General features: G+C 42.7%; 1 protein-coding gene and 1 pseudogene across 1 annotated transcript in view; both read left to right on the top strand.

Annotated features, from left to right (window-relative positions):
* Window positions 1–4973: 4973 nt before the first annotated feature.
* NR2E1 (nuclear receptor subfamily 2 group E member 1) overlaps window positions 4974–23707 on the top strand; it is a 64382-nt gene continuing 45648 nt past the window's right edge. Inside the window, exon 1 of the mRNA XM_020892363.2 lies at window positions 4974–5224. Within this exon, the coding sequence (XP_020748022.2) occupies window positions 5050–5224 (175 nt within the window). The 5' untranslated portion in view covers window positions 4974–5049. The remainder of the gene's footprint in view (window positions 5225–23707) is intronic.
* On the top strand, window positions 9517–16158 carry LOC110136561 (protein Mis18-beta pseudogene; annotated as a pseudogene).

Below are 23707 nucleotides of genomic sequence, written 5' to 3'. Positions count from 1 at the left end.
AGGGAGTTAAGGGTGAAGTGGGTGGCTGGGAGGAACAGGAGCTGCTGGCAGGCTGCATCTCTAAGGCCTGAGGAAGGAGATGATGAAAAAAACCTTCATCCCCCATGTGGCCCTTCCTCATTGCCCTAAGCAACCAGGAGAACCAGCCTCACCACTTGATCATGGGAGGTCCCCTGAGGACCTGGTCCCCAGGAGGACCTGGCAAGAGAAAATGAAAGTAGCCAAAAGGCACCTTAGACTGGCTTTGTAACATCATGAGAGAAGTGGACTCGGAGAGGTTGCTGAACTGTGTGTACTGGCCCTTTCTTTTGGGATTCAGGTCCTCCAAACCCTATGCTGGCCATCAACTCCGCTTCCGTGAGCAAGGGAGCAGCCCCAGCCCTTGGGAGGGAGGGAGGGAGGGAGAGAGGGAAGGGAGCCTGCAGGGCCACCCCTTCCCAGACGCTGCAGTAGCGCCAGGAATCCTGCCCTGCATCCCCGCTTTACTTTGCCCCTCACTTGGCTGCGGCGTAAAGGAATCAAGGCCTATGTCATATAATTGTAGGTGTCAGCGTGGAAAGTGGCTGTGTATGCACACTCTCACAGGTCTTTCTGTGTCTGCCCCAGCGATTCCCGGGACTCTCACTCCCAAACCCCCAGCCCACGGCGCTGTGGGGCCCGGCTCCTGTGGAAGACTGGAGGCTGCACAGAGCCGGTGGCCTGTGGACCCAGCGCAGCGCGCGTGATGCAGCTGCGCCAGGACCCGGCCTCCAAGTCTGCGCACCCACGGAGCTGCAGAGGCTGTGGAGAGAGGGTTGAGGGGGTGTTCCAGGAGGCGGCTGGACCCAGGCAGGAGAGGCCCAACCGCCCAAGCAGGAGGTGCCCCAGAAGAGCGCGTTCCTTTAGCACCGTCACTCCGCCCCACCCCCCATTCCTCTCTCCTGGGACCTTTTTGTATCCATGCACAGCTGGGGGCTCCCTCACCCCCCACCCCTGGGCCTCCCCATACAGAATAAAGTCAGTCTGTATTTAATGGTTATGGCGGATGTGAGAGGGATTTGGCAGAGGTAGGAGAGAGGCCTTTGGCTCTCAAATATCGCTCCTTACGTCGTGTGAGTCTACCAACCCACCACGACCCCATATTCTTGTGTGGGTGTCTGACTCGAATGACAAGCGAGCTGATTTTTTCAGTACATAGCTGGGAAATGTAGTGAGTGATAATAGAGATTTCTCTTTCATTTTTTACGCTTGACTTGGTTATTGTTGCTTTTCTTTTCCCGTGATTCCTTCTGAGGATTAGCTCTGACTTCCCCACTATTGGCGGTCAAAGTGGCCCCGACTCGGGATGACAATTGACGGGGATCAAGGGATTGCCCATTCTGTGCCTGTAAGAACGGATTCGTGCCAGAGAAACTCATCAAGTGGAGGCGGAGAATAAAGACCGTTCGGGGGTAAATGTATTCATTGAGAAGGGTTCTCCCAAATTGCTTCTAAGTTTTTTTAATGAAAAGTAACGATTGCAGCAATCAGCGGCTTTTTGGCGGATTACAAATCTGGAGGGAGCTGTGGCGCTGCATTGAAAAGCGCCCCCCTCCCCCAGGCAGCCGGTTCACAGGAGCAGTGCTAGGGTGGGGGTCCAGTCGCCAGACAAAGGCGGGAACAGACGAGCTGAGGAGGGTACCTCTGGGGTGCTCGAGCGTGCGCACCCAGTAACTGGACGAAGGGTCTTCCACCTTGGTAGCACTTTTGTGGTGGGGATCCCCAGAGGAAGATGAGGGGCAGGGAGCAGGGGAAGTGCCAAGAGAGACCGATCCCACCACCGCCTCTCAGTAAATTCCAGGCATCTGGAATGAGGCAGGTGCACTAGAGGAACAGGTGACTGTGGAGGGCAGAGGAACGGAAGGTGCGACCTCGTCCCCCACCTCCACCTCAGACCTATGAATGCCAGTTCTTCTTTTTGGGACATGTTATTTTACAAACTAGAACCAAAGCATGGCTCGGTCTGGGTAGGATCTTACCTAGGTGTTAAACAGACAGGAGGGAAAACTAGGTCCCCTCCTTCTCCAAGGAGGGGGCAGAACCTCCGACTGCAGTGCCCTGATCAGCTGGACTCGCACCAGTTCTAATGATGCTTCCATATACTTTGATATGGCTCACACCACTCCCCTCTGCCACTGAGGAACCGGAATGCATGCCCTCACCCTCAAGGAATCCTGGTGTACAGTCTCCAGACCTGCAGGCAGGCCCAGGCGGAGGGGCTCCAAACCCCAGGACTGGGAGAGTTGCCTTAGAAAGTGGGGGGAGGGGGAATGCAGAGAGCTAACGCTGTTCCCACAGAGGTTGAAATCAGCAGCAGCAACTTAAGGCTGCTCACATTCATTCTGACTTTTTTATACATTAAAAAAAAAATAGTGTATCTTAGCAGGGGTGTGAGAGGTATGTTTTTTCACATCGACTTCTCTAAGGTTCTCTGAAGTAAATAAGGGGAGTAGAGAGACAAGGGTGGGGAAGAGAAGAAAAAGACTCTCCCCTCTCCCACTCACCCCCCTTCTCAAGTTTAAAAAGAATAAATGCAGCAGGCAAGTCCATAGCCCTGAAGGTTTAACTTTTTTTCTTTGCAGCTTGTCAATGCGACCATTGCTTTGATGGGAGGCTCCTCAAGGTGACACATTTCTGAACTTCACCCCCTTTTCAAACTAACTCCCTACCTCCTTGTTAGTGGCCAGCTCTGAACTTCTGCAGAGTGTTTTTGTGTGAGTCAAGGCTCATTCACGGGCGCTTTTGTGGGCCTCTCCTCCTTTCAGGCCTCAGCGTGTTACACCAATTAAAGGGCGACGTGCTGTAAATGTAATGGGCCGCGCATCAATTGTTTCTGACAAGCAACAAAACACATAGATCCACCCCTTAGATTAGGCCGTTGAAGGGGAGGTTGAGGCCGGTCAGTTTACTGAATAGTTTGTGAACTGTAATTCTGAGGACTCCAGTGAAAAAAAGTCTCTTCCCCCCTCCCTTGCCTTGCTCCCCCTCCCCAAAAGTACCAAAGAAGAAAAGAGAGAAACAAGCGACATCTATGGCGCAAAATCGGGGTCACTAGAGAAAAAAACCTGGGTGAGGGACTTGTCCTTTCATTTGGACTGCCTGGAAAACTTTAGTTCTTTCCCCTCCTCCCTACTCTTTGAACCTGGTCATCAGTTTTACTGGCCACAGCAGCCTTCTCCCCTGATGGTGAGCTTGGTCCCATGACATTAGACATTGGATCAGGGTAAGAATTAGGAATAGTCAGGTTGCTATAGAAAATTCCGTTGATTTCATTGATCTGGTCCTGGTGGGACATCAGTGAGTCACAGGCTGCAGCTTCCCCTGGCAGGTCACTCAACCCTGGCTTCCCTTCCAGCCTCCAGTCCTTCTCCTCAGCCTTGCCTGCTATAAAGGTCTCTAACGCCAGCACTCTGCCTGGGCTCTCTCTGTCCTCCTAAGATTTCCTTCTCTTTTCCAGTGTGTTGGATCTTACCTGGCTTCCGCAGCTCTCTGTCACCACCTGAACTGTAAAGAGCACATTTCACCTGGAAAGGAGATGTTGAGAAATCACCTACTCACTCCATCTTCATCACAAGTTCTGTGGCCAAGAAAAGAGAAGTGACTTGTCCAAGGTCACAAAGCAAGTAGCCGAGCCGTGACTGGAGTTCAGATTTCCCATCCCATCAAGCACACTCCCACAGCTCGCTGCCCTGCCTTCCCAACCTGCCTCTTAGATGGTTCCTCTGCCTTGCATCATGCTCAGGTACTCCTGAGCTCCTGAGGCTTTGCTTATTTGGTCTTGCTCTCACTCTCTTGCTCTCCCATCCTACCACACTCTGCCCATCCCTAGCCTTCTCAAATCAACTCTTCAACAGATAGTTATTAAATATCAGTTACATACAAAGAACATTTTGCCTTTTCTATGAAACTTTCCCAGTCCACTCCCCAAACTCCTCTAGCTGGAAAACACCCCATCAGTTTCTGCCTGGAAATCTCCTATCTGTTCTTCAAAACCCTGCTCAAAAGATACATCTGTGAAGCCCTCTCATGTGCAGAGACCCTCAAGGAAGGAAGGAGGTTTAACCTCACTGAGGAACTTAATGAAGCCAGTGTAAGTGGAAAGAAGGGCAAAGGTCAGATCTCCTAGCTTGTGGGTCACATTAAGGATTTGGAATTTTACTTTGGAAGCAATGCGAAGCCATTGAACAGCTTTGAGCAGTGAAAGTCCCTTGTCTAGACTGAATTTCTTGAGAACAGACTGGGTCCTTTCCATCTTTGTGTCCTTCTACTGCTGTCCCAGTGTCTGGTATTTAAGGCTCAAAAACCATTTCCTTAGTACATAAGTGAACCAATAACTCATTAAATGCACATCACCCAGCCCTTCCTATCTCTTAATTCTGGCTAACCAGGTTGTAAATGCCAGGGTGGTGTGGAACCAAGTCACAGGAACCAAGTGACGATGTCTTTGAATTCTTAACAGAACCTAATTGAACATGTTCCATGCTAGGAATAAAGTATATACTTGTCTATTGACTAAAAGTATGTAAGGGAAAGAACCAAGAATAAGAACAAAGATAGAGACTTATCTTTCCCAGTACTAACAGCCTTAACTTGGGGAATGTGTGGCTTAAACCACTCTGAAGCCTTGGTTTCTTCATTAATAAAATGGGGACAATGCTACTTTATTCATGGATTATGAGGACTAAGTACCATTTGTATGATAATAACTTCATTGCAAAGTTAATGAATGAAAATTAGTGCACTCTTCTGGGTCAAGGCAAGACCAGTGGTGAAGGCACCACTTTAAAATGACAAAAGATGTTCCAGGAGCAGTAAGGATCCTGGAAGAACTACTCTGATTCACAGCAGCCTTCCCTTCTCTTGCTGTTGGCTCAGAGCCCAGCTGGTCCCACATTTTCCCCCAGGGCGTGTCACCACTGTGACACCCTTCACATTTGGCTCCCTCTGCTCTTGCTCTCAGAAGCCTGTTTCAGAGAAGCCCGAATTCCCTTGTTGCACGTAGAAGGCTGCACTTGGAGACAGGACAACTAGATGCTGGGACACCATGCAGAAATCACACAGACTCTCAACCCTGCTAAACCAGGCCAAAGAACCACTCATGGCAAGAGCAGACGGAGCCCACCAGCCCCCTGGCTGCTCACCAGACTCTACTGCCCAGTGACTGTGGCTCTTGTCCTGGAGGCCTGCATGTCCTCAGGGATGAAATGTGAGTAAAAGAGCAGAGACTGTGGTGTGTTGGGGTGAGCATGCTTGTGTGTCTGTGTGTTCATGTTCCAAAAGCACATGAATTTTAGCCTCTGACAAACAGTGGAAAAGAAACGTCAAAGCGGAAAGGAAATTTTTTTGTTTAAGTTTCTATATCCAAATGAAATTTCTTTTAAAAAGCTACCTCTTAACTACCATTTAAGAACAGAGAGGAGAGAGACATAGGCTTCTTACCTTTCCCTATTGTGCCTTCATCTGAACATTAAAAAAAAAAATCTCAAAAAGCAGAAGTAAAAGCTCATATTCATAAAACTCTGAAGCCAAGTCAGCCAGCCACCCTGCCAGGGAGAACTCCAGGAGCTTGCGGAGGCATCCAGGGGGGTGGTCGGAATCGTTTGACTAGTCACGTCCTCCCCCTCCCCGTGGAGATGGCTGGTGAGTCTGAGGAGCTAAGTAGATGCCAAACCAGAGGCCTGATGTGGGAATGAATATGACTTTAGAGACTTTTCACTCAATCCTGACGTGTGTGTTGCTAAATCCTCTCCCATGGACCTCAGACAGCAACAAGAGCTATCTTACCTCCTCCTACTGATGCATACATCCCTCTGCCCCAAGGAATGCATGTTTCTTCAGCTTAGTGTCACCTTTCTCAACGGTCAGTGATTTCAGTCAGAGATTCTAGACACTTCTTTGTATTTTCCTGCACCAGAAACCTCTCAGAGGATATTTTTCAGATGATCTCCTCCACAGCTGATGGAGTTGTTCATTTTCATAAGATAACTTTTGGGGCTGGGGAGTGCAAGGTAGTGGAGGGGGCTAGTTGCCGAGCATCACTGGGGGAACGGAGGGTATAGAGGAATTTGCCTGGGGTGTGAGAAGACAGGAGCTTTGGAAGAAAAGACCTAGAGCCTCTAATGCCTGAAGAAGAGATATTCAAACGTGGTTTATGACAGTGCCTGTGCCACATGAAAGCAGAGCAGCATTTCCCTTACCCCTGGGTGGAAGGTGGGGAGGCAGAAACCAAAACAAGTGAATTCAATTATATCTGAAAAAGAATAGGCTAAATGAGGATTCAGTCCTTGGGCCTGTTCCAGGAAATATTTGTGAAAAGTTGGTTGAAAGAATACCACTATCCAAGCCTAATTTCTCTATTATATAAAGGCCCAAACTTCTTTGCAGTTTCTGATTAGAAAATGTTTCCCTGATTTTGTCTTTGCTACTGGCGTGTGACCTCTTAATTTAATTTTGGTCTTTGCTTATACAAACCAATTGCTGTGGAAACTTTTTCCTGTGGTGCAGCAAAGACAGGGGGGAAAGTAGAACATCAGTAATTATATATTGTGTTTCTAATTCACTTAATTAGTAGTTATCAAGCATCCTTAATGGTTCATAGCCACGAACTAGGTTTATATCTGAGGGCATCAGCCTGCTTCAGAAATCTCTCATGTGTGTCTCTGTGATACAGAAAGAGGGAGATTGTTCTTAGTAGACTGAGGTTAGAATCTACTGGTCTGATGCCCCAACACTTTTCTGCTGCCTTCTGCCTATGCCTCACTCCTAGCTGAGCCACTGAGGTTGCTGCCCGGTCAGTTATGCCACTGCCCAATATACCCAAATAGTCAGTCAGTCAGAGGGAAGATCTAAAATCTGATATTATAAAAAAAAATTAATTTTTGACTTTTCAGTCACTTGCCTGAGCTGCTAAAGAAAATGTTCTTGGGTTTTTCCAATTCCTCTTCTCAGAGAGTGCTGTTAACTTTTTGAGAGAACTCTTATGTCTATGGGAAATGTTGTGCATTTGAGAAAAAAGACTAAATTAGTGAGAAAGCAAAGACTTAGAATACGTGGTGCATTTTTTATCATGTGCCATTCCACAGCAGATGAAATTCAGAGATGTTACATTCAGTTGTGTAAGTTTCACACTGAACAATTACAGAGGAAAATGTTCCATCAGACTATGAATGGAATTGGGTCTTCTGCTCATGGGGGTGGGAGGTAAGGAAGAAGGGTCCCTCACATGCTAGTGATCTTTGTTTCACCAATTAATGAAACTGTGATAGACATTGAAAATAATATATTTCATTTGGATGAAATGACAGATTTTAATCTCTGGCCCCAGGCAACTTGGGTCTGACTCTGTGTCTGCCATATATCAGCTGAGTTATTGTGGACAAATTGCTTCATCTTTCTGTGTTTCAATTCCTCATCTATAAAATAATAGATAAAGTTTAATAAAAAGAGTAATTGCTTCATAGCTTTTTGAGGATTGAATAAATTCATACATATAAATAGATTAGGATAGTATCTAGCACATAATAATTGCTCAATTAATATTAGCTGTTGTTATTATCATGTATTATATTGAAAGACATGTATTTTGTGACAAGGGATAGAAACACAGCTTTCTTACTGTTCTGTTTGCATGCGTACTAAGTTGCTTCAGTTGTGTCCGACTCTTTGCAACCCTAGGGACTGTAGCCCACCAGGCTGTTCTGTCCATGGGATTCTCCAAGCAAGAATACTGGAGTGGGTTGCCATGCCCTCCTCCAGGGGATCTTCCCTACCCAGAGATTGAACCCACGTCTCTTATGCATCCTGCATTGGCAGGCAAGTTCTTTACCACTAGTGCTACCTGGGATGCCCACTGTTCTGTTCAGAAAATAGTAAAGGCCCTACATGGTTTGGCAGGAAGAAGGTATGTACTCAAGTAGGACAGAACAGGTTTAATTCTGTTATAACCATCTATTGTGACTTTGGCCATGTCCTCTATAGCCGCAGTCTCCTCATAAGCAAACTGAGGTTGATGAAAATATCTATCTTGCAAGGCTGGTGTGAAGATTAAAGACAAAACATGCAAAGTGTTCAGTACAGTGCCTGACCCTGGACAGACTCTCAAATAGTGTTAGCTGTTGGAGTAGCTATTGGAATAGTGTTAGTATATTGGAGTAGAGCCAAGACATGACATTGGGATACTGTTATATATAGTCAATGTTCCAGCTTTGGTGAAAAAAATCTTCTCCCCCACCTCAGCCAAGGACAGTGATCAAAAAATTATTATGTGGGATTTATATTCAGGCCCAAGCCCTCTTCTCAGTTGCTGGACTTTGGTGTTTGTCCTGCTTCCGCCAACTCGTTCTAGGCCCTGGTCAAAAGAAACATTTGCAGGAACTCAGAAAATAGACCAGGGGAGATGGAGCATATATCCTTAGTGCCTTTTTGATGTGTGAGTGTTTCAAGTACGAGACTGTCAGCTCCATGAGGACAAGGATCATGTCTATTCAACAACATGTTCCCAATATCCTTGGTGAGTATTTGTTGAATAAGCTTAAAAAAAATGAATACACTATTAATGACTTTCTTGTACAGTAGCAACTTAGTTAAATGTATACTCAGTGAATGAGCCCTCAACTTATATATTTGTTTTCTTACTTTCTTACTTTCACTTTGTGGGGAAAAAAAAAGTCAACAAAACTAGTTCCTATGAGGAATTTGGTATCAAAAAAAAGGAAAAAAAACACTAATATGATCTAGAATATGCACAAATTCTGCCCAATTTCCTACCCTTATATATGGAGATCATTCACACTATAAAAGTCATTCAACAAACATTTATAGTCCAAATCCTATATACCAGAGATAAAAACTGAAGCTTTCAACTTTCAAGTTAATTTCACATATAAATTTAAAGTGATTACCTCCAGATAAAAAGAAAAGTATTCCTACTGTCATTTCCTCTTTCTCGTTGGAGGAAAGCAGGGTTCAGAGAGGCTCAGTGACATGCCTGAGGTTCCTTGGATGATACAGCTGGGATGAATGTGGTGTTCTGACTCTCTAAACTCAGTACTGTTTCTACTTTTCCCTGAGATCTCTTCCATGGGAATTGCTATTAAAACTTATGATTCACGTATCACCAAAAGGGAGCAAATATTGTCACTATCTTAAAAAGAGAGGAAAGTAAACATTTTAGAAACACTTTACAATAGAGTTTTTTTTAATAAAAGAATTTTGTGGTAACACAAAATTTTTATCAGAAAATGAGTCATAATACTTCACTCAGTATCCCTATTATCCAAACTTAAATCTAATTATTTAGGACTTAAAATAGACAAAATAAGGTATCTTTGGACGTTTCTAACAATCTGAACAGAAATTTTCAGCGTGAATTTCCTCAGTGGATGTTTTATGATTGACAACCCCAGCCAGGCCCATTCCACCTTGAGGTGGCTGAGAGAGCCTGTGTAAGAGAGGGTGGGTAGACCTACCCAGGTGAACTAACAGGAGAAGCCACAGGGCCTGGTGGTAAGGAGCAGGGTGGGGGAAAGAGGAAGAAATAACTGTAGTTTCCCAAGAAGTCCTGCTAGACTTCCACTGTATCCTTTGAATAACGACCCCTCCCCCAATACATAAGTAAGTTTGAATGGGTCTTTAACCCTTTCAGTCAAATTTGCTTTGATTAGGACAATTGTTACAAAGGCCACCCTCAAGACGAATTGGAGGTAAGGGGTAAAGAATCATCCCAGGGAAAACTTCAGTGCCTTGTGTCCTTCAATCTCCCCACCCTCACCTACTTCTTAGCCACTCCCCTGTAGGTGTCCCACACTCACATTCTGACCTTTGCTTCTGAAAGATCCTAACTGCTGTCCTTTTAAGCCTATCCTTTTTGGAAAGTGCCTCAAGTTTCAAAATCACTGTTACAATGAGCTTTTCAGGTAGGTGCTAAGATCTGACCAAGTAACTTACCCTAACGTGAGTTATGCCTAGAGAATTAACAATGCAAAAGAAGATCTTAGGAGCGTAAATGAAACTCTGATCTGTGGGGTTTATGCCTGAAATGTTTCAGGGGCCCATGGATAGAGTCTTCTGAGTCAGGTGCTCACCCTGAGCAATAAGCTGAGGACACAGGAACATGTACCCCATGGGGCAGGTGAGGGTAGATTATTTTAGAAAGAGATACGTGCGGGGGCAGTGATTGATATCTCCTTTAGATGGTTCTTATATCTGTCTACTCAGACTACCATAACCGAATACTATAGATTGTGTAACTCAAACAACAGAAATTTATTTTCTCATAGCTTTGGAAGCTGGGAAGCCCAAGATCAAAGTACTGGTCAATCTGGTTTCTGGTGAGACCTGTCTTCCTAGCTTACAGATGTGCATCCTCACGTGAGGAAGAGAGGGCTCCAGTGTCTCTTCCTCTCCTTATAAGGATGCCAGCCCGATTGATTTAAGGCCCCACTTTTAACGGCCTCATTAAACCCATATCACCCCCCAGTAAGCCCTATCTCCAAATATAGTCACACTGGGGGGTTAGGACTTAAGCATATGAATTGAGGGGGCATATTCAGTCCATAACATTCTGACCCCTGGGCCCCCCAAAATTCATGTCCTTCTCACATGCAAATACATGTACTCCATCCTAACAACCCCTAAGGTTTTAATTTATTCTGGCATCAACTCTAAAGTCCAGAGTCTAATCTAAATAGCATTTAAATCAGAAATGGGTGAGACTCATCCTAAAGAAAAGTTCCTTTCCTAACCAGACAAATTATATGTTCAAAATACAGTGGGGCGGCAGGCATAGTGTAGACATTCTTGATCCAAAAGGAAGAGACAAGAAAGAAGGAAAGGGTCCCAGGCAAGTCTAAAACCTAGCAAGAGAAATTCCATTAGATCTTAAAGGCTTGGGAGTAATCCTTCTTGGTTTGATGCATTGCCCTCGGGGGCCACTGAGGCCACTGAGGCGGCAGTGTCACCTCAAGGCTCTGTGGGCAGCCCTACTCCTCCAGCTCTCTGCTGAGAGCCCCCACCATGGCTTGCTTCAAGGGCCCCAAGTTCTGAAACCAGAAAGGAAACAGCCGTGCCCCCTGGGCCTATGTTAGGCAGCCCTCTGAATCACCTTCATATCATTCTCTTTTCTTGAAGGATAGCCCATGTTAGCAACCTTCCTTCATTCTATCCCATTTTCTTGAAGCTGGCAGCCGTTTCTGGTGGTATAATCTCTATTTCTGGCATCTGCTGAGATGACTGATTGAATCTATGGTTCACACTTATCTTAATCTCCTTATTAAAAGGTTGTTCAGCCACCCACACCCTTAGAGTTCTGTTCAGAACATCTACCTCATTTTTTTTGCGATGGATAGTTTGAGAATTTTCCAGTCTTTAAGTTCCAGTTCCTTTTTGATTTAAGATTCTTTTTTCAACTCATCTCTTTCCTCTTGTATTTTATTAAAAACAGTAAGGATGACTAAAGCTACATCTTTAATACTTTGCTTTAGAAATCACCTTTGCTAAATACCCAGTTTCATTGCTGGCAAGTTTAATCTTTCACATCATACTAGAGCACAGTTCAGCCAAGTTCTTATTCACTATATAATAAAGAGCACCTTTCCTCCAGTTTCCAATAACCTATTCCTCACTTCTACTTGAAATTTCATGAGAACAGTCTTTAACATTCACATTTCTACAAACATTCTGCTAAGTATTTTCTAAGAAGATGCAGGTTTTCTCTCTAGCTCTCTTTTTTTCTTTCTGAGCTCTCACCAGAATCACCTTTAACATCCATGTTTCTACCACTAGTGCCTTAATGGCAATATAGACTTTTTATTAGCATGCACCTCAAAGCTCCTCCAGGCTCCACCTATTTTCCAGTTCCAAAGCTTCCACATTTTTAGGTATTTGTTACAGCAGCATCCCACTTCATGGTACCAAAATCTATACTTGTCTGGGTTCTCAGGAGAATCAGAACAAATAGGATGAATATCTATATAGAAATAGATTTGTTGTAAGGAATTGTCTCACACAGTTATGGAGGTTGACAAGTCCCAGAATCTGCAGTCAGCAACCTGGACCCACAAGAGTTAATGGTGTAGTTGCAGTCCAAGTTCAAAGACCTGAGAACTAGGAGAGCCAATGATGTACAGTTAACCCTTGAACAACATCAGTTTGAACTTTACAAGTCCATTTATATGCAAATTTTTTCACCAAATACTTACTACACACCATCCAAGGTTGGTTGATTCTGTAGATGCAGCTTTGCAGATGAAGGACTAACTGTAAAGTTGTGCTTTGGTTTTTTTTTTTTTACTGAGTTGAGGGTCGGCACCCCAACAGTGGCATTGTTCAAGAAACAAGTGTAAGCAGGAAGATGGCAGCTCAGCTGCAGAGGCATTGCTCTCACTTTGCAAAGCAGCTGTGGGGTGACTTTTGTGATGGGGATAAGAAGATGATTGATGAACCTTCTTTACAACTTCCATGGAGTGGGACATGCAAGTGGTGAAAGGGTTTTCTCTGCTCAGCCCTGCGGGGCTGGGGCTGGAGGAGATGCTCTCCGGCCCACGGCTGCTGTGGTGGTTGCAGCCAGAGCGGTGCTCCGTGTTCCAGTACGCACAGTACCGTGCCGTGCCCCCTGACTCTGCACCTCCCCTGCGACCTGTTGAGAGCCCTTGGGGCCAGGAGCTTCTCCAGCGTCACAGTAATGTAGCTCAGGAGGCTCCCTTCCTCGCTGGCCTTGAAAGTTCCCTCAAAGGCAACACTTAAAACCTTTTACTCTGTAGTTCTTGTGAGATTTCCATTGGTTTCCATCTGTATTCTACTCATGCTGCCCTGACTGCCTTGAGAGGTCACTTCTGCCTTTCCAGTGACAAAATGGTGTGCTCCCTCTTAAGAGCAGAAGTGCATAGTAGATGCACTCGAGATGGATATTCACAACACACCTCTACCAGAAACGGTTACAGATCTGAAAGAGAAGATGATGTTAATGCATACTCATTTAAATTTGCTCTTGAAGATTCTGAAGGAAGTGACTCTTGATCAGTTCAAGCCAACAGACTGATTCAGAATCAAAGCTGGAGTATCAGGGTCTGACCTTATTGCTGTCTTCAACAGTAGGTGCTATTTGATCACTTCTCAAGAAAGATCAAGAATGGATGGAGGGTCTTCCCTGGTGGCTCAGTGGTAAAGAGTCTGTCTGCCAATGTAGGAGATGTGGGTTTGATCACTGGTCCAGGAAGATCCTACATGTTGTGGAGCAACTAAGCCTGTGACCACAACTACTGAGCCTGCGCTCTAGAGTCTGGAAGCCGCAACTACTGAATCCACATGCCACAACTCCTAAAGCTCACGCACAAAACAGCCCATGCCGTGCAACAAGAGAAGCCAGTGCAATGAGAAGCCCACGCACCACAACTGAGAGAGTAGCCCCTGCTTACCACAACTAGAGAAAAGCCTGCACAGCAGTGAAGACCCAGCACAGCCAATAAATAAATAAAACTATAAAAAAGAAGAAAAAATCAGCTGTAGCTCCAGTCCAGGGATTGGTGGTCTCAAGATCCAAGAAGAACCGATGTTTCATTTCAAGTCCAAAGGCAGGAAAAAACTGATATCCCAGCTCAAAGGCTGTCAAATAGGAGGTGTTCCCTCTTACTCCTCTTTTTGTTCTATTCAAGTCCTCAACTGATGGATAAGCCCCACTCACATTAGGAAGGCCAGTCTGCTTTACTCAGCTACTGATTTAAATGTTTACTTCAGTCCAAAACACCCCCACAGAAACATCCAGAATAATGTCTGACCAAATATCTGGGCATTGCTTGGCTCATTCAAGTTGATACATAAAATTAAACATCACAGTTCTCAACCTCATAAATCACGTTAGATACATAAGTGCACATTGGAATCCCCTGGGGAGCTTTAAAAACATGCCATTCTATAGTCCCACCCTCAGAAATCCTTATGTAATTGGTCTGAAGTGCATCTTAGAAATTTAAAAAGGTCCTCTGATGACTCTTAAAATGCAGTTAAGGTGACCAGATAAAATGCTTCAGCAAGCAATCTTTGAAGCAGAGAAGTCACACGGGAGCACTTTATGTGTATGGCTCAGCCACCACCAACTAGCTACTAAGAGACTGTTAATTAGTTGAGGTCCTTTATACATTGCTAACCATAACAGCAAAGAAATATGAAGCAATTTAACAACATGCTAAGTACTGCTGCTGCTGCTGCTAAGTCACTTCCGACTCTGTGTGACCCCATAGACAGCAGCCCACCAGGCTCCCCCGTCCCTGGGATTCTCCAGGTAAGAACACTGGAGTGGATTGCCATTTCTTTCTCCGATGTGTGAAAGTGAGAAGTGAAAGTGAAGTCGCTCAGTCATGTCCGACTCTTAGCAACCCCATGGACCGCAGCCTACTAGGTTCCTCCATCCATGGGATTTTCCAGGCAAGAGTACTGGAGTGGGGTGCCATTGCCTTCTCCAATGCTAAGTACACATTATAGTAAAACTGAAATCAAAGGTACAAAGTTTTGGAGGGTGGGAATAGAGATCCTTTGGATGGAGAAGGTAATTGCTTTACAATGTTGTGTTAGTTTCTCTTGTAGAACAGTGTGAATCAGCTGTAAGTATACATATATCCCCTCCCTCTTGAGCCTCTCTCCCACCCCATCCCCATCCCACCCCCTAGGTCATCACAGAGTACCAAGCTGAGCTCTCTGTGCTACACAGAAGCTTCAGTGTTGGGGTTTTTTATTTTAACTTTTCGTGTTGATAACATACAGAGCTATGACATGGGCTTCCCCAGTGGCTCAGTGATAAGAATCCTCCTGCCAATTCAGGAGATACAGGAGATAGGAGTTTGATCCCTGGATTGAGAAGATCCCCTGGAGGAGGGCATGGCAACCCAATCCAGTTTTCTTGCCTGAAGAACCCCATGGACAGAGGAGCCTGGTGGGCAAAAGTCCATAGGGTTGAAAAGAATGGGGCACGACTGAAGCAATTGAGCACACAGAGAGAGCTAAGGCGTGTAAAGCTTGTGTTTCATAATTTATGTGTTTTTATTCCATGCGCTTTTAATCACTTAGCTGTTTGACAGTTACTACTATTTCCTCTGTAAAGCTGGGGACACTCGCCCTCCCTCTTTTTCCCCAGCCCTGTGCCTTCAGCCAGGAAGGGAGGGATAACTAAAGGGGCTGCTCACAGGACCTTGGTGACAGCTGCTATTCCAGGCCCTGGTCTGAGCCATGAAGTTTAGCCTCCTGTGTGGGAAGGAGCTGAGAGGATGACAGAGGAAAGGAACTCTTCTTGGCTGAGAAAGACAAGGGCCTCGGTGTGAGTAACTTTGTATGTGTAGAGTAGTAGTTTTGGTCCTTTCCATGGTGATGCTAAGAGCTGAGAGTGACACTTCCTTCTCTGAGCAACCCTTACTCACTCTGGGGTGGTGTAAGGCAGGCAAGCCAAAATGGTGATGTACTGTCTAGGTTTTGTACAGTATTTGCTCAATATCAGTCCAGCGAGACACAGAGGAATATAGAAATGTTTTGCATGGTAAACAAGGGCCACTTTTGCCATTGAAGAATTATGCAGAAACTCCCAAGACTAAAAGATGCTGATTCCTTAAGAACTTACTGATAACTTGGATAACCATGGAACCAACCCTGTAATGTAGTTTAAAAAATAAGTATCACTGTGTACACAGTTGGGGAAGATGGATGGTGATGATAGGTACACAATAAAGTGAATGTACTTAATGCCACTGAATTGTACACTTAAAAATAGTTTAAATGATGTAGAGAAAAAAAGTTCTATATTAAAAAATAAAGGCATTTCATATTCAGAATTAACACCACCTTAAATACATAATACCAAAACAGAAACCCTGAAGGCTCTACTGTCTAAATTACAAATTCTGGGTTCAAATAAGCACGAGAGGAGACAAGAAACAGGATTGGCAGAGAGGTCGTGACTATACAACCACCACCAAATACGCAGACTTTTCTATTTCCCTTGTGGTTCTCAAGATGGCAAAGAGACTCAAAAGTTTTTCCTTAGTTGAGCTGGTGTTTTGGTTGCAGAGAATCAACAGAAAGGGCGAAATCTAAAAAAAAGAAAGAAAGAAAGGGAGAAATCTTCCTCCTCAGAGCAACCAAGAGTCCCGGCGCCCACCAGACCCGGACAGCCGCGCGCAGCCCGAGCTGCTGTGCTCGGGGCTGCTGGAGCCGCGGTGCTGCCGCAGAGCGTCTGGCAGCGCGGCCCACCCCGGGGGAGAGCTCCTAACTCCCAGGGCCTCCTGTGGCTTCGAGGCGGGAGCAGAAGCTTCTCCCGCCTCCCTCGCGCTCCCTCGCCTTCCAGGTTCAATAAGGATTACATCATGGAACAAGAATGCGGGGCAGCCTGAGAATCAAAGCCGTCACAATCAGCGGCTGGTTAACTGTACTGTTGCTGAAATACATCCTTCCCACCCCTCCTCTTTCCCCTCCCCCACTCCAGACCTCTGCTTTTCGTACTATTAAGGATAGCATTATTGGGGAGAGGAAAATCTGATCAAAACTGTCGACCGCCAACAGCAGACTTTCTATGGATTCTATAAAGGCCACCTTAACGATTTCCCTAATTAATGGATGACATCTTTGGCTGAAGGAGAGGCGATGGATTCGACTCTGTCTTCGTCTTTGTTAACCTTCTAATTAACTTTCGTAGGTCACCCAGGTCTCCCAAACCTAAAAAGTGAAGAGGCCCATTGTGCGAGGAGCAGTAAACTTACTTTTTCTGCTGGGGTACTTAAAAGGGAGAACGATTATAGGCTGAGAAAAATAACTCCATTTAAAAGCTTTGTGGCTGCAGAGAATGCATAGGTCCCTCCCTTAGAAAATAATTGAAACACCTTTTATACCAATATTTCTATGCATAATAAAAACAAATTAGCAAAATGCATCTAAATTCAGCAGCACTTTCAAATTACCTTTTTTGGAATGTAAGCCTCTACAAGTCAACAAAGGAGCAGGAGTTTAGAGAGAATATTGCAACTGCAACAGCTCTCAGTCTGTATGCAGAGTGAGTGCAGCATTGGGCCAGGCTGGGATATCTAAGTCACCTCCTGGAAGAAATGCTTCTAATTTACTGCCTTTGCCCAGGCTGGGTATGGACTGGGTATTCCAGGGGGACTCAAAGACTGTTAGCAAGTAAGCAGGTCTTTTTTTTTTGGATAGTATTGTCTTTGGAAGTTCAGAATGTTTTAATGGTCTTGGTGAAAAACAGAAACCACCATGGTAGAAAAGCCAGAAAGCAAGTGAAACTCCACCATGATCATTGAAATTGATAAAACATTTTAAAAATATAAGAGGGATTCTTGTTGGAATTTTCATCTCGGTAACTTTTTCAGACTATGTAGATGTGTTGTGGTTTCTGCCCCAGTTTCTTGGCATCTCTGGCCCAGCAGAGGAGACACTGAGGGAAGAGCAGGTACTCAGCCTAAAGTGGAACTGAAATGAAGGCTCCTTTAAAGGAGGGCTTTGCCTAAAGGGAATGAGATTCCTAATCCAAGGACAACAGTAGTGTGACTTTACTATTGTCTTTTCTGATTACAAACAGAACCAGAGTTAATTGTAGAAAAGTATAAAGATTTTAAATACTGTCAATATTTTAATCATGCCTTTCCATTCATTCTCCTGTGCATCCTCAAATTTTTACCCATTTCATTGTTATATTCTTTTTTTAGTTCCTGTAATACCATAACATTTTTTTCTGTATTAAAAGTGAGAACAAGATCCTGTCCTGCCCACACACCCAGATTGAAGGTGCAGGAGGTAACTTTAAGAAATCTCTTTTCTGGAAAGCTGCCACTTGTGGAGAAAACAGTGCTCTCATGCATTGCTGTGGGAATTTAAATTGCTATAACCTCTCTGGAATAGACAGAAATTTGGCTTTATTTGCAATATTACAAAAACATACCTTCTTAGAGATAGTAATGTCTCTTTAGGAAGCTTCCCTAGAAATATACTAGCGTAAGTACAAAATGACGTATGTAGAAGTTACTCTTTGCAGCACTATTCATAATGTATTAAAAGCTATCTAAATGTCCACTAATAGGGGACTGGTTAAAGAAATACAGTATATCCATTGAGTGGAATATTATGCAGCTATAAAAAATAAATGAGTATGCTCATTATATGCCAATTTGGAATGGTCTTCAAAACAGCCTGTTGGGTAAAAAACAAACAGCAACAACAAAATGCAGTAGAACAGTGGTGTAAATTATGCTATTTGTAGGGAAAGGCAAGATTTAAATATTCATAAACATTTTCTTCTAGTAGCAGTTGTCTTGGGAGAAGAGACCTGAGTGGCTGAGGAGCAGCTGTGGGAGGGAGAATGCTATATAACATTTGTATCTTTTGAATTTGTACTGTGAATATATTGCCTATTCAAAAAATTGAAACATAATTTTTAAAATGTCAAAAAGAGAAAGGTTGCCATATTCTAATCTGCTCTGTGCATAGCTCTATACAATTCAAGGGTAGCCCAGTCATGAAACGTACTATTCATTTCCATATACTAAATAGCTTATTTTAGATTTCTCAAAGTCTGCCTAGATTAAAAGACCCCTAAAATGGAAGGTACACGGTCACTCTCTCTTTGAAATCTTTAAATGTTTCTTAATGAAAACAGAATAATGCATTCTGTGATTTAATTGTTCAAAATTAAAATTCAACAAACTGTTAGGTCTGTATAAATGAAACATTCACAGGCTTCATCAGCACGTGCATCGGGACAAATGCTTTGGACCTCAGAATAGTGGAAATACTTTTGAGGTATGCCAAGAAACATATAAAGAAGTCAGATAAAATCTTTTGTTATTATTCTGTTGTTTATTTTGGCTGCACAGCATGGCTTTCAAGATCTTAGTTCCCCGACCAAGGATTGAACTCAAGGCAGTGAAAGCATAGTCCCAATCACTGGACTGCCAGGGATTTTCCAAATAAAATCCTGTATTAAACAAATTCCTTTTGCTCACAATAGTCTGATTTACTTGTATCAATCAAGTTAAGTTACTCATGGTTTATGAGCTATACTATTTTTAGTGATTAAACTAAAACTTGGAACCAATGTTATCCTCTCCTCATTCCTCAGCCCAGTCTGTCAAATGGCATTGGAAATGGTTAGGCTGAACCATATGAAATTAGTGTGTGTCAGTAGTACAATAGGAGTAATTTCAAGTTTCAGCCTAATATTTTTCATCATCATAATGTCGTTGCCTATAGCTATATAACAGAAACATTGTTATAGTTGCCTGTCCACCATCCATTTCTCCTTTCTTCCTTGTTAGCAGAATTCCCATTTAATTCCCATTTAGTAAGGCAATAAATCTCAATTCAACTATATACATGGAATTCTCATTTCTTTTGTCTGTGATTGGTTTAGATTTGGGCATGTGATACAGTTCTAGGCCAATGAGATATAAGAAAAGACAACTAAAGGTTTCTGATATAGATTTCTCTTCCACATGACATTTTCAGGTTCAGATGGATTGCCCAGAGTTCCTACAGTCATCTTGCTACTGTTAATACAAAGTGTGCAGACATAATGGGCATGCTAGGATGACACAATAGGAGAAAGGAAGTTGGATTTCCATCATAGTACTGAGTGGTTGTAGTAAACAACTCTCATCCTCTGACCTTGTGCTTCTTGTTATATGACATGATAATTTTCTGCACAGTTTGAGCCATTTTGGATTGGTTTTTCTATTACATTCCAAATACTAATAGACCATCATGGTAAATACTTTTACCACTTTAAGTGGTATGAAGCCCAGGTAGTATCCTATAAAACTCCTCAAGAAAAAAAAAACTCAAGTAGTTCTGTTTTGTAGTCCTCTTGTAAAAATTATCTTAAATCATAAAAATAAATGCCCCCTCAACATCTTTAGTCATTAGTGAAATGCAAATTAAAACCATAATGAGATACTGCTTCACACCCACTAGAATGGTTGTAAGCAAAAAGATGGACAATAACAAATGTTGGCAATGATGTACATTGCTGATGAAAATATAAAATGATGCAGCTACTTTGGAAAATAGTTTGGCAATTCCTCCAAAAAGTTAAACATACAGTTATTGTATAACTGGGTAATTCTACTCCTAGATATATATTCAAGAATATTAAAAATATAACATTCACATAAAAACATACACAGGAATGTTCATAACAGCATTATTCATAAAAACCAAAAGGGAGAGAAAGCACAAATGTCTTATCAACTGATGAATGGATAAATAAAATGTGGCATATTCATATACAGAATATTATTTGATAATAAAAAGAAATGAAATACTGATGCATACTACAAGATGAATCTTGAAAATATTATGCTAAATGAAAGAAGCCAAACATAAAATACCATACAGTGTATGATTTCACTTATATGAAATGTTCAGAATAGGCAAATTCATAGAAATAGAAAGTTTCAAAATACATATGACCAATTTGTTAAAAGACTATTTTTTATGTAATCAAAGCTACATTTTTGCAGTCATTTAAGCAAAAATGAATGAAGATTCTACCCTCCATAAAACTATAAGTTTCATGAAAGCATTGTCCCCCTCCTGTGTCTTGGTGTCAGCACATCCAACTGCACCACACACACTGCAGAATATGTAAGTGAGTGGATCTTGGTGCATTTTCTGAACAATTCTGGGCTTAGTTCCTAAAATAGGCCCCTGTTTATTTTATGTATGTGAGTGGATCTTGGTGCATTTTCTGAACAATTCTGGGCTTAGTTCCTAAAATAGGCCCCTGTTTATTTATCTGCAAAATGGGGCTAGAGCAGTAACTACTTCAGAGGATGAATGTGAGGATTAAATGAGATACGAGAGCTCATTTAAACTGCAGAGTTCCTGGGACATAATAAGCATCAACAGATGTCATTGCTGTTTTGTTTTATTGTTGTTTTAAGTATTAGTACTGTTAATGTATTTTGGAACCTTATACCCACTCATCATAAGATGTAGAAATTTCTTATCAGCTGGCATGAGTAATTCTTGAGTGATATTGTTTAAGTATATATTCATTTTTATAAATTGAAGAAGAAAGGATTAGTAATTTTCAGGATTAGTAATTTCCAACAAAAATAGTTCAAAATTCAGATTTGACAATCATGGGATTTTATAACAGTATATTAGTACATGAAAAAAATTTATAAAAGTATAATAGATTTGCTATTGTTCACTCGTTCAGTCTTGTCTAACTCTTTGCAACCCCGTGGACTGCAGCAAGCTAGGCTTCCCTGTCCTTCACTATCTCCCAGAGTTTGCTCAAACTCATGTTCATTGAGTCAGTGATGCCGTCCAACCATCTCGCCCTATGTCACCCCTTTCTCCTCCTGCCTTCTGTCTTTCCCAGCATCAGGGTCTTTTTCAGTGAGTCAGCTCTTTGTATTAGGTGGCCAAAGTATTGTAGCTTCAGCTTCAGTATTAGTCCTTCCAATGAATATTTAGGGTTGATTTCCTTTAGAATTGACTGGTTTGATCTCCTTGCTGTCCAAGGCACTGTCAAGAGTCTTCTCCAGCATCACAATTCAAAAGCATCAATTCTTCGGTGTTCAGCCTTCTTTGTGGTTCAATTCTCACATCCATATATGACTACTGGAAAAACTACGTGTGCTTAGTCGCTTAGTTGTGTCCAACTCTTTGCAACCCCATGGACTGTAGCCCACCGAGCTCCTTTGTCCATGGGCACTATCCAGGCAAGAACACTGGAGTGGGTTGCCATGCCCTCCTCCAGGGGATCTTCCCAACCCAGGGATCGAACCCAGGTCTCCCGCATTGCAGGTAGATTCTTTACTGACTGAGCCACCAGGGAAGCCTAGAAAAACCATAGCTTTGTCTATACAGACCTTTTTTGGCAAAGTGATATCTCTGCTTTTTAATATGCTGTCTAGGTTTGTCATAGCTTTCCTTCCAAGGAGCAAACATCTTTTAATTTCATGGTTGCAGTCACCATCCACAGTGATTTTGGAGCCCAAGAAAATAAAGTCTGGCACTGTTCCCATTTTTCCCCCATCTATTTGCCATGAAATAATGGGGCCAGATGCCATGATCTTAGTTTTCTGAATGTTGTGTTTTATTGAATTTCTATAAATGATCCAGCCTGAAACATTATTTTTCTAAACTATTTTTCATATACTCCACTAAACTTAAAGTACCAGAGTCCTTAAGTTAACTTTAGGTCATTTTTCAGCCTCTGTTACAAGCTTTTAAATTGTCTCCCTCATCCCCCACCCTTCCCACTTACCAATTTATAACATGTATCTTATTTGAATGAAATATTTTTCACCATATGTGAAATTTAACATATACTCATAGGATACAGATTGAGTCAACAATTGTTTGGGGGTAGGTAGGGGTGTGCTGGAGGCTTCCTCCCATCTCAAGGAAAAAATTTAGGTAAGTGATTTATCTAGTGTCACATAAACTACTAATGGGACTTTAAAAGGAAATTCAGGACAAAGGTACTCTTCTTTTCTGCTGCTACAACACACAAACCCTCTCCATCATATAACACATGGGCAAACAATGGACAAGCAGCAAAACATTTTCCTAGCTGTGACATCAAATATTGAGGACAAGCATAGGGAAAATGAAAAGTGCATAGTTTTTAAGTGCAGATTTTGATCATTTATATGTTCACAAGTTTCCATTAGGTCAATATGCTTCATTAATCTTGTTTGCCCTTGTGAGAAAAATACAATGGCCAGTGGAAAGTGGGGAAAAGATGAGCAAATAAGTGATTTGCTGGAGAGGTTAGAAAATCTGTCAGAATCAATTCCGTGTATTCACTCCAACTCTTAACTACCCTCTCTTCACCCCACAAAAATAGAACAGATAGTAGCAAAGAAATAGGAGAATCTTCTGATACCAGGCAGTAATAGAGTTAGCTGTCACCAAACTGGGCCAGAAATAATGGATGGCAACCTCACCCTTGCACACCTTTCCTAGTATCAGTTCCTTTCCCTTTCTTCTCATTACCAGTAAGACCCACCTACAAGGGAGATTTCCTCCCAGTGTGAAGAAACTCACATAAGTTGGATATTTTCTCTGCTGAAAGGTTATATCTTGTTTATGGGCAGGGTTCTCTATGGTTCTTAAAAGTCCATGGGGAGAGGGGCCCTGTGGAAATGGATTATTCCTCATTTCCCCCAAATTTAACCCCTTCATTCAATTCCCCCTTTCTGATTCCGCTCTTCCTTTCTCTTCTCTCTTCTTATTTTGTGCCTCCATCTCAACTTTCCTTCCCTTCTCTTTTATCACATTAGTCTTAAGTAGTATATTAATGTTACTCACCAAAGTGATAGTCTTGATTCTGAAATTCTAAGGTCTTGATTCTGAGTTTGTTTTTCTAAACAAGATAGGTTTAACATTAAGAACTACAGGTAGCCCAGCATCCTTTTTTATATCCACCCATCCACCAAACAAAGAGGCCATATATTTATCTAGGGATATAATTCAGTATACATGCAATTTATGTATACATGTACCTTAAAGAATCTTCTGAATCTGTGTAAGGTCCTTTGAAGTTTCTTCTGCATGTTAATTTCTCTCCTAATCCAGATGACACTGCTCTTTGTGACATTTCAGAGAGGTCACTGAGCACCATCCTTATAACCCTCTAGAGAAAAACAATGGAATGCAGAACTTTTTTTATTACCCAACCTTTTAGTATTAT

This window comes from Odocoileus virginianus, chromosome 19 (assembly GCF_023699985.2).
Source record: "Odocoileus virginianus isolate 20LAN1187 ecotype Illinois chromosome 19, Ovbor_1.2, whole genome shotgun sequence".
Classification (NCBI taxonomy): domain Eukaryota; kingdom Metazoa; phylum Chordata; class Mammalia; order Artiodactyla; family Cervidae; genus Odocoileus; species Odocoileus virginianus.
This window is presented reverse-complemented; position numbering and strand designations above follow the sequence as displayed.